Genomic DNA, 13,704 nt, shown 5'->3' with positions numbered 1-13,704 from the left:
CTGATTTGACTACTCTATTATAATGTCAATTTGTCATCATTACCACGGAGAAGGCAATGGCACCCCACTCCAGTACTCTTGCCTGGAAAATCCCATGGATGGAGGAGCCTGGTAGGCTGCAGTCCATGGGGTTGCTAAGAGTCGGACACAACTGAGCGACTTCACTTTTGCTTTTCACTCTCATGCATTGGAGAAGGAAATGGCAACCCACTCCAGTGTTCTTGCCTGGAGAATCCCAGGGACGGGGGAGCCTGATGGGCTGCCGTCTATGGGGTCGCACAGAGTTGGACACGACTGAAGCGACTTAGCAGCAGCAGCAGCATGATTACCAAGGTGTATTAACTGTGAGTTACTGCATAAAAAAAAACTCACATTCATATGCTGCTAGTTCTTTAGTCTACAAATCATGATGTAGATTACATCTATGTTATCAGTGATTAATCATGTCATTTCTTTTGACATTTGTCAGTGATTGGTTATTGCACATCTTTTATTCCATACACAGACTGCAAAGTATGTAGGTGGCCTGCCTCCTTGTCTCCCACTGATACATCCATGTGACATTAAAATGGATAATCAAAAGAGGAAATTGGTCAACAAAGATGAATACATAGTAAAGCGATAAGCAGTAACACTGGAAGCGAAATTCTAATCAAACGTTAACTGGAGTTATAGACAATACAGCTGGGAAGGCTGACTCGGCCACCACTTGGTGCGTCAAGATACACAGCCAGAGGGACTCAGCGAAAAGACTGGCATCGATGAGGAAGGTGTTTATGGAGAGAAGGATGAACATGACCTTGAGGCAGGGACACTAGCAGAAATCTTCACATTAAAGGAACTCTCCGAAATCTGAAAGTGCAAAGGGTCAAATGTGGAGGGTGACCCAGATTTAGAAAGAAATATGACAAATTCCCGAGACACAGAGACGACGCTTGCTCTATATCTTAAGTTACACAATGGGAAGGCAAGCACTGTTCAAACTACTCTTGATTTGGGTTTTTTACAAAACATTTTAATTCTTAATGTTTCCAGTGTTTTCCATTGCAGTGCATTAAATAAACATGAGTGTTACTATTTTGTCATTTCCCTATACATTTACAATCCAAAAGAAGAGTTTTAAATGTTTTGACAAATGTTTTTTAGTGTCCTGGAAAAATGGTCATTTTCCTAGTTGACTATTAAGATCTCTTTGTACAATTTCAGCTTGCACAGTCATTATTACGCTCCTTAGCTGTGTAAGTGAAGACTACCTGGACTTCTTAGAGAATGTCTTTTAAACATATATATATGCAATGCATATAACAGACATATTATGTTCTATGTAGTCAACTTAGAAGCAGTTTCTGAGTTTTAACACATTACATTTTTGTAAAATGGTCCCTTTAGTTTTTGTCAAGTTCAATTCAAGGTGATTATACAATTTTCAAAATTTTCTTTACAATGATAATAAAAGAAACAGTGGGCAAGTAACAACAGCATACGGATAAAATGTTAGCTTTTACTTTTGAGGACACACAGTATACACCTACCTTTTTAAGCCAATAAAGAGATGTGTGAAAAGTTGAAGATCCAAAATTTTCTCCTGAAGATGGTGAAGGATACGGGTGTGGTAAATTTAATCCCAAGTACAGAACAAACGGTTGAGTGGAATTGCTTGCCTCCTTTCTTAACCAGTTTACTGCTCTGTCTGTGTTCTTCCAGTCCGCCTCCATCACTCTTACTTTAGTCTTTTTAGGGGCAAGATTAACCACAGGCCTGCCTTCCTGTCTGAGGAGGAAAGCAACGTCTCTTGTCCAGGCTTCCACACGATTGCTGAGGGGCCGAGACAGGACAGATGTACTGTGAGGTGTTTGAAAAGTTTTAAAACCTGACTAAGCATAAATATAAGAGAGCAATACGGGAAAGAATTTTTAGACTCAGTCATGTAAATGTTCGGACTGACTGTATGAGATCTCATTAAGAAAGATCCTGAGCATTGCAAATTCAAAAACCAAGAAAAAATAAGAAGAATCAAATATTACCTTATGTGTCCTTCAAAACTAAGACAGATTATTTATGAAGGTTACTTTTTCTCCTAACATAATATTTAGGAAAATAAAAAAATACTTCAAACTCCTAGTATTTCTTTGGAACTTTAACATTTTTTTTTCCTGTTAGAATAAGAGGGGTAGTATTTCTAACGAAAGCTACTATAATTTCCTCCTATCACCAAATCTTTATATTTAAAAAATTCTTACCTCCCACGGGTACATTATGTGCTTCTCAAGTCTCATGTCTTACATTGTTTCCAGCTATATCTTTTCTTATTATGAGAGAACAATTTTGACTATGACTAAAGCTAACTATAGGGAAGGAAATGGCAGCCCACTCCAGTATTCTTGCCTGGAGAATCACACGGACAGAGGAGCTTGGGGGCTATAGTCCACGGGGTCTACAAAGGGTTGGACATGACTTAGTGACTAAACAACAACAAAGCTAACTAAGCTAAAAAGTTCTGCAGATTTCTTGTCCATGATAAACTAGATATGTTTTCTTTAGCTGGTACTTGAAAAGCTAAATGATTTGATCAATTAAATTTCTTCAAACATTTTATCTTACCACTTGATAAGAAAGTAGTAGTACTACTACTTTTTCTCAATCAATATATATTTTTAGTTGGGATAACTGTTTCAGTGAAGTTAGTTGCTCAGTCGTGTCTGACTCTTTGCGATCCCATGGACTGCAGCACACCAGGCTTCCCTGTCCATCACCAACTCCTGAAGCTTGCTCAAACTCATGTCCATTGAGTCAGTGATGCTACCCAACCATCTCATCCTCTGTCGTCCCCTTCTCCTCCTGCCTTCAATCTTTCCCAGCATCAGGGTCTTTTCCAATGAGTTGGTTCTTTGAATCAGGTGGTGAAAGTATTGGAATTTCAATTTCAGCATCAGTCTTTCCAATGAATATTCAGGACTGATCTCCTTTAGGATGGACTGGTTGGATCTCCTTGCAGTCCAAGGGACTCTCAAGAGTCTTCTCCAACACCACAGTTCAAAAGCATCGATTCTTCCATGCTCATCTTTCTTTATAGTCCAACTCTCACATCCATACCTAACTACTGGAAAAACCATGGCTTTGACTAGACGGACCTTTGTCGGCAAAGTAACGTCTCTGCGTTTTAATTTGCTGTCTAGGTTGGTCATAGCTTTTCTTCCAAAGAGTAGCTAGTTCAGTTCAGTTGCTTAGTTATGTCCAACTCTTTGCAACCCCATGGACTGCAGCACACCAGGCTTCCCTGTCCATCACCAGCTCCTGGAGCTTGCTCAAACTCATGTCCATCGAGTTGGTGATGACATCCAACCATCTCATCCTCTGTCGTCCCCTTCTCCTCCTGCCTTCTATCCTTCCCAGCATCAGGGTCTTTTCCAATGAGTCGGTTCTTCGCATCAGGTGGCCAAAGTATAGGGCTTTAGCTTCAGCATCAGTCCTTCCAATGAATATTCAGGACTGATTTCCTTAAGGATTGACTGGTTGGATCTCCTTGGAGTCCAAGGGACTCTCAAGAGTCTTCTCCAACACTACAGATCAAAAGCATCAATTCTTTGGTGTTCAGCTTTCTTTATAGTCCAACTCTCACATCTATACATGACTACTGGAAAAGCCATAGCTTTGACTAGACGGACCTTTGTTGGTAAAGTCATGTCTCTGCTTTTTCAAAGCTTTTCTTCCGAGAAGCAAGCGTCTTTTAATTTCATGGGTACCATCTGCAGTGATTTTGGAGACCCCAAAAATAAAGTCTCTCACTGTTCCATTGTTTTCCCATTTATTTGCCATGAAGTGATGGGACCAGATGCCATGATCTCAGTTTTCTGAATGTTTTAAGCCAAGATTTTTTACTCTCCTCTTTTACTTCCATCAAGAGGCTCTTTAGTTCTTCTTCAGTTTCTGCCAAAAGGGTGGTGTCATCTGCATATCTGAGGCTATTGATATTTCTCCCAGGAATATTGATTCCAGCTTGTGCTTCCTCCAGCCCAGCGTTTCTCATGATGTACTCTGCATATAAGTTAAATAAGCATGGTGACAGTATACAGCCTTGACATACTCCTTTCTCAATTTGGAACCAGTCTGTTGTTCCATGTCCAGTTCTAACTGTTGCTTCTTGACCTGCATACAGATTTCTCAGGAGGCAGGTCAGGTGGTCTGGTATTCCCATCTCTTGAAGATTCTCCCACAGTTTGTTGTGATCCACACAGTCAAAGGCTTTGGTGTAGTCAATAAAGCAGATGTAGATATTTCTCTGGAACTCTCTTTTTTGATGATCCAACAGATGTTGGCAATTTGATCTCTGGTTCCTCTGCCTTTTCTAAATCCAGCTTGAACATCTGGAAGTTCATGGTTCATGTACTGTTAAAGCATCACTTGGAGAATTTTGGGCATTACTTTGCTAGCATGTGAGCTGAGTGCAATTGTGTGGTAGTTTGAACATTCTTTGGCATTGCCTTTCTTTGGGATTTGGAATAAAAAGTGACTTTTTCCAGTCCTGTGGCCCCTGCTGAGTTTTCCAAATTTGCTGGCATATTGAATGCAGCACTTTCACAGCATCATCTTTTAGATTTTGAAATAGCTCAGCTGGAATTCTGTCACCTTCACTAGCTTTGTTTGTAGTGATGCTTCCTAAGGCCCATTTGACTTCACATTCCAGAATGTCTGGCTAGGTGAGTGATCACACAATCATGATTATCTGGGTCATTAAGATCTTTTTAATAGTTCTGTGTATTCTTGCCACCTCTTCTTAATATTTTCTGCTTCTGTTAGGTCCATACCATTTCTTTCCTTTATTGTGCCCATCTTTGTATGAAATGTTCCCTTGGTATCTCTAATTTTCTTGGAGAGTTCTCTAGTCTTTCCCATTCTATTATTTTCCTCTATTTCTTTGTAATGATCACTGAGGAAGACTTTCTTATCTCTCCTTGCTATTCTTTGGAACTCTGCCTTCAAATGGGTATTCTTTCCTTTTCTCCTTTGCCTTTAGCTTCTCTTCTTTCTCAGCTATTTGTAAGGCCTCCTCAGACAACCATTTTGCCTTTTTGCATTTTTGTTTCTTGGGGATGATCTTGATCACTGCCTCCTATACAACGTCATGAACCCCCAGTCATAGTTCTTCAGGCACTCTGTCTATCAGATATAGTTTCTTGAATCTATTTGTCACTTCCATTATATAATCATAAGAGATTTGATTTAGGTCATACCCAAATGATCTAGTGGTTTCCCCTACTTTCTTCAATGTAAGTCTGAATTTGGCAATAAGGAGTTCATGATCTGAGCCACAGTCAGTTCCTGGTCTTGTTTTTGCTGACTGTATAGAACTTCTTCATCTTTGGCTGCAAAGAATATAATCAATATGATTTTTGTATTGATCATCTGGTGATGTCCATGTAGAGTCTTCTCTTGTGTTGTTGGAAGAGGGTGCTTGCTATGACCGGTTCTCTTGGCAAAATTCTGTTGGCTTTTGGCCTGCTTCATTCTGTACTCCAAGGCCAAATTTGCCTGTTACTTCAGGTATCTCTTGACTTACTACTTCTGCATTCTAGTCCCCTATGATGAAAAGGACATCTTTTTTGGGTGTTAGTTCCAGAAGGTCTTGTAAGTCTTCATAGAACTGTTCAACTTCAGCTTCTTTATCTTTACTGGTTGGGGCACAGACTTGGATTACTGTGATACTGAATGGCATAACTGTTTAGGAAGCAATTTCTAAGAAGCCTGTTTTTATAAATTTTTGTTAAGGCAAACACCTCTGAAATACCCTATCAATTAAGAAAAGAGCTTAATAAACTCAAATACCAACATAGAAATAAAGACTTTTTTATATTAAAACATAATACTCCACATAAGGGAAATTTCAAACCACACAAAGTGGCTAATGGTTCGTAGGTGAACTAAATAAAATTTTTACCTGCCTCTTGAAGACAGATAAGTTTAAGCAGCCATAATAAAAATATAATTTTTCACAGTTGACACTCAGTATCATGGTCAGTCACTTCAGTTGTGTATGACTCTCTGAGACCCCATGGACTGCAGTCCGCCAGGCTCCTCTGTCCGTGGGATTCTCCAGGCAAGCATATTGGAGTGGGTTGCCATGTCCTTCTCCAGGGGATCTTCCCCACCCAGGGATCAAACCCACATCTCCTGCACTGGCATGTGGATTCTTTGTTACTGAGCCACCAGGGAAGCAGATATTCAATATAGTTTGATGAAAGTAATGAAATCCAGAATGTTAGCAGAATTACATCTAAGAGATTCTAGCTAATTCTGTATAGCAAATGGAAATCCCTAAAATAGTGAGTATGGTAAAAGTCGTCATACTACCAAGCAATGTAACAGTTTCTCAGTCTTTCACTTAGATCATTGCTGAATGAGAAAACCCTGTGTGATCATTATTATTGCAGAAGCGTGGGATGCTAGGGGTTTATCACATCAGCAATACTTGTGGTAGAGCTCTACGATTTTGTGGTAAGCAGAAATAGCTCACTGAGATTCATACAAAATGTTTAGGAACCAAAGTGCTTTCTTTTCAACCAAGGAGTATTATATGGAACAAATGGTTGAGAAATGATTACAAGGAAATTACAGGAAACCTTGTAATGCAACCTAATTAGTTGTCCAGTGTGATATTGTGATTTATAATGAAAAGTATATATTTGGTTTTCATCACTGATTCTGATAAAATTTCCTAAAATCCTCAGAATTTTCTAAGTGATGAAAGCAACCAAAGTGTCTTCTGTTATGTTAATGGGGTTACTTTTTCACCTTACCTAAGGATGGGGCCTGGTTGTCCTAAACAACAAAGAGATTAGAGGGTTGACATTTTTAGTCCTATTGCCTGCTTCTGACCTTGAGGAAGGGAGGAGATTGGAAAGGGAATTGAAATTGATTTCAATCACCAGTGGCCAGTGATCTAATCAATCATGTCTCTATAAGGGCTTCCCAGGTGGCGCTGGGGTAAAGAACCTGCCTGTCAGCAGGAGATATAAGAGACACAGGTTCAATCCCTGGGCTGGGAAGATCCGCTGGAGGAGGGTATGGCAACCCACACCAGTATTTTTGCTTAGAGAATCACATGGACAGAGGAGCCTGGCAGGCCACAGTCCATGGCATCGCACACCCCTCTCCCTATAAAATCCAAAAAAGGAGAGGGCTGAGGGAGGGCTGGAAGAGGGGTGGGCTTAGACACGGAAGCATCGTGCCCTTTCCCTAGGTATCTTTTACATTTGGCTGTTCCTGAATTATATCCTTTCATAATAAACTGGGCTTCCCTGGTGGCTCAGACGGTAAAGCATCTGCCTGCAACGTGGGAGACCTGGGTTCAATACCTGGGTTGGGAAGATCCCCTGGAGATGGAAATGGCAACCCACTCCAGTACTCTTGCCTGAAAAATTCCATGGATGGAGGAGCCTGGTGGGCTACAATCCATGGGATTGCAGAGTCGGACATGACTGAGCGACTTCACTGGTTAATAATAAACTGGTAATCTAGTAAGTAAAATGTTTCTCTGAGTTCTGTGAGCCACCGTAGCAAATTAACCCAAGGAAGAGGTCATGGGTCCCTCTGACTTTATAGTTGGTCAAGTCACAGTCATAGGTGACAAACCCGGACTTGTGATTTGCGTCTGAAATGGGGTAGTGGGGGCCGTCTTGTACACTGAACCTTCAACTTGCAGAATTGAGTTAAATTTTAGGACACTCTGGAGTTAGGTGCAGAGCCCTAAATGGTGATCAGAGCCTTTACTTGGCTTTGGATTGACACAGGGGTAGACTGTTGCTCTGGTTGGGCTAACCAGACTCCTCAGTCGACCTTACAAGGCAGTCATGAGTGAGCCTAGAATGTCTCAAGGAAAGATCATGCTTGAAAGATGGCTACATTGAACCCAGATTACCATCTTTTGCCACAGCAATGAGTAAGTGTGATTTCTTTCATCTTTATGGCAAAGTTATGCCCCTTTCCTTTCTTTTTTTTTTTAAATAGTTCTTTGTTTCTGAGGTTCTTTTTGGCCCAGGTTGGTCCCCTTAAGGATAAAAAGTCTCAAATCAACTTAATATTGGCCCACTCTTACTATTACAACTAATTTCAAATTTAGCTCCATTTCTGCCATCTTTTCTAAATAATATGTGATTTACGTTCCTATCTTAGTGGCATCTTCTTTTGTCTGTTTCTGAATGTGTGGGCTTTTGGCATGATTCCTGTAACTGCTGGAAGTGGAGTATAACAAATGCTTTCAGCACTACCAGGGCAGCAGAGACAGGATTATGGTTGAAGGTAAAGGTTCCTCTCTCCTAATTTTCCCTTTTTCCTCTTTCAGGCTATCCCAAGATTCCTGAGTAATCTAGCTGATCAAGAGGGTAATACTTTGATTGGTTAGTTGACCCATGTTCAAGCATTGTGCCTAAGTATAAAGCAACAACATTTTTATAGATTGAAAACATTTAGTACTTTTTATATATTTAATACATATCAATGCACGTGTGCACGCTAAATCACTTCAGTTGCATCCAACTCTTTGCGACCCTATGGACTGTAGCTCACCAGGCTCCTCTGTCCATGGGATTTCCCAGGCAAGAATACTAAAGTGTGTTGCCATTTCCTTCTCCAGGGGAATCTTCTCAACCCTGGGATCGAACATGTTGCCTCCTGCAGCTCCTACACTGCCAGCGATTCTTCACCGCTGAGCCACCAGGGAAGCCCAATACATCCTAATCATGTTGATTAGGTTATAATCATGTTGATTGACGGTTCTCTCAGCGCTCCTTGGGCCAGCCTGGGCCCCTGTTACGTGGGACCTACTGCAGTATAAGCAGTAGGTGCTCCAGGAGCAGCACCTCTCAGTTCAGAGTCCCCTTTCACAGCCCAAAGTTTCCCTGGCAAGTAAGACTAATGAGGAAAATAGGGAAAGACAACGTGAATATACAGCCGCATAATTGATGGCAATTACTGTGACAGAATTGCCATCAATACCTAAAAGCTCAGGAGGTAAAGAATCCACCTGCAATGCAGGAGACTCTGGTTCAATTCCTGGGTTGGGAAGATCTGTTGGAGAAGGGATAGGCTACCCATGCCAGTATTCTTGGGCTTCCCTTGTGGTTCAGCTAGTAAAGAATCGGCCTGCAATGTGGGAGACCTGGGTTTGATCCCTGGGTTGGGAAGACCCCCTGCAGAAGGGAAAGGCTACCCATTCCAGTATTCTGGCCTGGAGAATTCCATGGACTGTATAGTCCATGGGGTCACAAAGAGGTGGACATGAGTGAGTGACTTTCACTTTCACTGTGACGGAAAGATAACTCTTAAAGTTATAATTCTCTCTACTGAACAGCCAATGTTTTCATCCCTTTTTAACCAGGTCAAACTGCTGCACCAGGAAACTATCATTTGACCAAGTGCTTAGACCTACTTTGTTTTACTGTTCAGTGATGCCTCCCCTAACCTCCTACTCACCATTACTTGCTATAACCTCCTCCAAATAAAAAACTTTCTAATTAGTTGGTCACTGGGGGTATTTTGGACAGATTTATTTTCATTCCATTTCTATGTACTTTGTCTGGAATATTAAGAGTGTGGTTTCAATCAGGACAATATAAAAAAGGCTTGAATTCACGGTGAGGAATGAAAACTACCTGTGGTTTAGATCAGCGGTCCCTAAGCCTTTTTTGGCACCAGGGACTGATTTCATGGAAGACAGTTTTTATAGAGACCAGGGGTGGGGGCAAGGGGATGGTTTCAGGATGATTCAAGCACATTACATTTTGCACTTTATTTCCAATCTCATGCTGCTGCTGATCTGACAGGAGGTACTGGGCTGCAGCCTGGAGCTTAGGGATCCCTGGTTTAGAGACTTTGATTCATTGACTCCTCTCATTATAAATTTACACTCTTACTTGAAAAATAGGCACAATCATATAGTGTACAGTTTCCTACATGCCAGCATTTCTCAGAGTGTGGCCCAGCCATCTCTGGGAGGTCCCTGAGAGGCTTTCAGGAGGTTCATGAGGTCATAACTATTGTCATGACAGTAAGACATTTTTTTTTTTTTTTTTTGCCTTTTTTCACTCTCCTGAGTGTACAGTAGCAGAGACCACTGTAATGAAGCCTCATGTGGGAGCTTGGATGTGGAGTACACCTACCTCAAAGGAAACTGTTCTCTATAAACTTAGGCTTCAATCTGTCATTTTGTGCATATATACCAAGTGCCCCTCCTAAGTGGTCCAAAGTTTATTTTACCTCTTTGAGGAAATGCAAGTGAGGCTTCTCAAGGGGATACAAAAGTAACCACATGTTTCTGATAAAGGCATTCACAGCTGACTATACCTGGGCTTACCTCCCTCTGAGGTCCAGTTCCTTACATTTTTGCTGCTTCAAGCAGCATCAGCATCATCTTGTTAAATAAGCAGAATTTCAAGCCCCATCCCAGACCCGACCCACTGATCTGGAAAGGGCATTTAATGAGATGCCCAGTGGCTCTGCATGCATGTCACATTTTGAGATGCATTGTTCCACATAACAATGTACGAATTTTTATGCTTAAGAGCCTCAATTTTTAGATGAGATAATTAAAATAGTTTCCATAGTAGCCCATGAATAAGAACAGGATCTACTCCAAAAAATAAGGTGATGGCTAAATGCACTGTCCAATGATCAGCCCTGTCCAATTTTATTAATTCTTTTTAACAGAAAAATCTCCTAATGTGGATGGAAAATAAAACTAACATATTAGCAACTAATTATTGCATAACTCTGTATTTATGCCATTGCTGTGTGGGTATTCTGTGCCAATGTGCCAAATTCTACTGCTGCAGTACTGGATACAGTCAGCCCACAGGTAGTGCTGGGTCAATTTACATAGCAACAATAACCTTTGAAAAAATATCACACATTAAAATTGATGAGAACATAACAGTTTTCTTTCAAAATGAATTAGAAGTCTAGACATAAACCTTTAGCTTCCTAAGATTACTAAATACTTAAAGTGTCTCAGACTTTAAGAATTATATGGAAATGGATCTCTTTCTCTCACACAAAGAATCATTGTTGTTGACAGGACTAGTTGAATAAGTCTCTTGCATGGAAAAATTACAATTCTGAATCATGTCCTCGCAAATTTCACTATCAACCTAATAAATTCAGGGAGAGAAAATGGAATTCATATTCATTCCCATTAAATGTTCTTCTCTCAGAGTTGAGAAACACACCATTTTTTTTAAAGGGACTCACAAGGCTGTCATCTATCTTTGCATATATTTATGATCACTCACAAAACAATCTGTTTTAGTTGAATGAATAACAATAGTTATTAATTCTGTGATATTTTATTATATATTTATTGTAAATACATTTATGCAATTATACAATTGCATAATTATACATAATTATACAATTATGCAATTATAATGTATAATTATACAATTGTATTATACAATTGTATACTAGTAAATAAATTTCAAACAAAAGGTTTGTTTCGCTTGATGTGGGGGTGGGTACTCAGGGGTTTCATGGACTTGAGGTTGTGAACTTTTATATAATTATTTTCTAGTCTGTTAGTGAATTCATCACTGTGGAAGCATCAATTTTTAGAACTTTGAATTCCTAGGTGACAGTGACTGTAGCCCTTAACAGAATATTTGCTGCAATTTGGTTTTAAATAAAGGCAGGCTTTTTTATTTAATTCAAGAAATAGTTACTGAATGTCTACCATGTGCAAGGCATTGTGCTAGGCTAGAACTTGAGGTAACTCCCTTAGCAGTCAAAATAATATTACCACCTCATATCTACTCAAGCATAAACTCCTTCTACTACTATACTTCAAAAAATTAAAAGACGATTTGCTACCTTGTGGAGAAAGCTACTGGGATAAAATAGTTAGGTTTTGATTACACCTCTAATGCTTTAGATAGCATTGACTACTTACATCAGATAAGGAGAAGATTTTCATTATACTTTTTAGAGTAATTTAACATCGCAACTTAAGTGACTAACATTTAAAATTTTTGTAAGCCTTTGTCTTTCAGTATTATATAGAAGATACAACCTGGACAAAATGTCATCATTTATGAAAGATAAAATGGGTGGATTATCCCCCAGTAAATCTTTCATTAATAATTAACTAAGCAGTCACTGCATTGAACATATTACCATGTCCATAACCCTTGCTGAAGAGGTGACCCAGATGACTATGCTGTGTAGGATTTAAGGTTCTCCTCTCTTGTCGACTGGCCAGGGTTGGGCACGTGACCTGAGGACCAGACCCTTGGGTCCTTAACCTGGTCAGTGATTATGATGGAGTCTGGGAGGAAACATGTGTTGAGCCCATCATCCTTGTTTATAGAATTTGAATTTGGAGAGAAAAACAGGTAACTGGTGAGTCTCTAGAATGCAGCTATGAGGTTGAGAAAGTCACTAAAAGGAGATGGAGCTTGAATCAAAAAGCATCATGCAGCTCAGAGTTCTAGTTGGAAGTGATGTAGCTGAGAAAAGACCCAGAGCTGAGGAGACAAAGAAGTCATAAGTTAACGACAGAGAACCAGGATAAAGTTCTGACTCCTGCTTACTGAGGTCCTTAAAGCTGTATTAGAATCAGAATTATTCTCAGTTCCATCTTTTGAAGCTTCCCTGGTAGCTCAGACAGTAAAGAATCCGCCTGCAATACAGGACGCCTGGGTTAGATCCCTGGGTCAGGAAGATTCCCTGGAGAAGGAAATGGCAACCCACTCCAGTATCCTTTCCTGGAGAATTCCACGGACAGAGGAGCCTGGTGGGCTACTGTCCATGGGTTCACAAAGAGTTGGACACGACTGAGTGACTAGCACATTCATTCATTCCATCTCTTGAGGTTTTAGTGTAACTACAGTCCCTGTTCTTAGGCTGATAATCCAAATTCCTTTTCACTGCATAATTAATCTTTTTATCTGTTTGCAAATCTTCAATCTATGTTTCTGAATATGTGATTTACTAAGCCTATGAAGATACACAGTGACCTTTTTTGGAAATACTTTATCTTAAAGCTAACGCAGTGCCTAGAAGGTAGGAAGAGCTTAATCATGATTGAGATCACTATTCTCTAGGTCACTCTGATCAAAGAAATTCATTTAAACTGGGTAACTTTCATGGTAATGGGGGTATGAATGACATCACTGTGGGAATTATTTAAAATCTCTTAGGTAACTAAAACTTGGCAGGTTAGCTCAGTGAGTTACTGGACATGGTATACTAAGACAGCCAAGTTGTTGCTGTGATATGTTTTCCAAACCACCTGCCCTTGTGCGGGCAGAATTTCCTATTATGTGGGTTCTAATGGAACGGGAAATGCCATTGTCCATTACACAAGCTGAAGTGTAGGTGATAAGCCCTCGCGCTCTGACCCCAGGCACTGGGGGAGTAGGCTAGTGACCTAGGCTGCACATTTGACACTGGGGTCCTGGGATTCTGAACCTTCAGAGAGTGACAAAGACACAGGATCAGCTAGAGATGCGTGACGGCAGCAGGGCCACAGCAGCAGTGTTCTGGCCGGCCTGTTTCTGGGCGAGACTTTGGGGCGCTCTCAGACCTGGAGCCTCATCTGATTCCTGTTTTCTGAGTCTAGGTCTCCAGCCTTGTTGATTCTATGAGTGACCTAAGGATTCTTTGTGGTTTTTTCATTTCTTGCTCAGGACTCAGTAGAGGGTAACCTAGGATCTTAGT

The 13,704-nt window shown here is 40.4% G+C and overlaps 1 protein-coding gene across 1 annotated transcript in view; it reads right to left on the bottom strand.

Annotated features, from left to right (window-relative positions):
• Positions 1-13,704, bottom strand: part of ARSK (arylsulfatase family member K) — a 59,393-nt gene that overhangs the window by 24,359 nt on the left and 21,330 nt on the right. The window contains exon 4 of the mRNA XM_065936820.1: positions 1,533-1,815. Coding sequence (XP_065792892.1) covers positions 1,533-1,815 — 283 coding nt within the window. The remainder of the gene's footprint in view (positions 1-1,532; positions 1,816-13,704) is intronic.

The sequence above is a fragment of the Muntiacus reevesi genome, chromosome 1 (genome assembly GCF_963930625.1).
Source record: "Muntiacus reevesi chromosome 1, mMunRee1.1, whole genome shotgun sequence".
In the NCBI taxonomy this organism is placed as follows: Eukaryota; Metazoa; Chordata; class Mammalia; order Artiodactyla; family Cervidae; genus Muntiacus; species Muntiacus reevesi.
The sequence above is the reverse complement of the archived record's forward strand: the minus strand, read 5'-3'. Positions and strand labels throughout refer to the sequence as shown.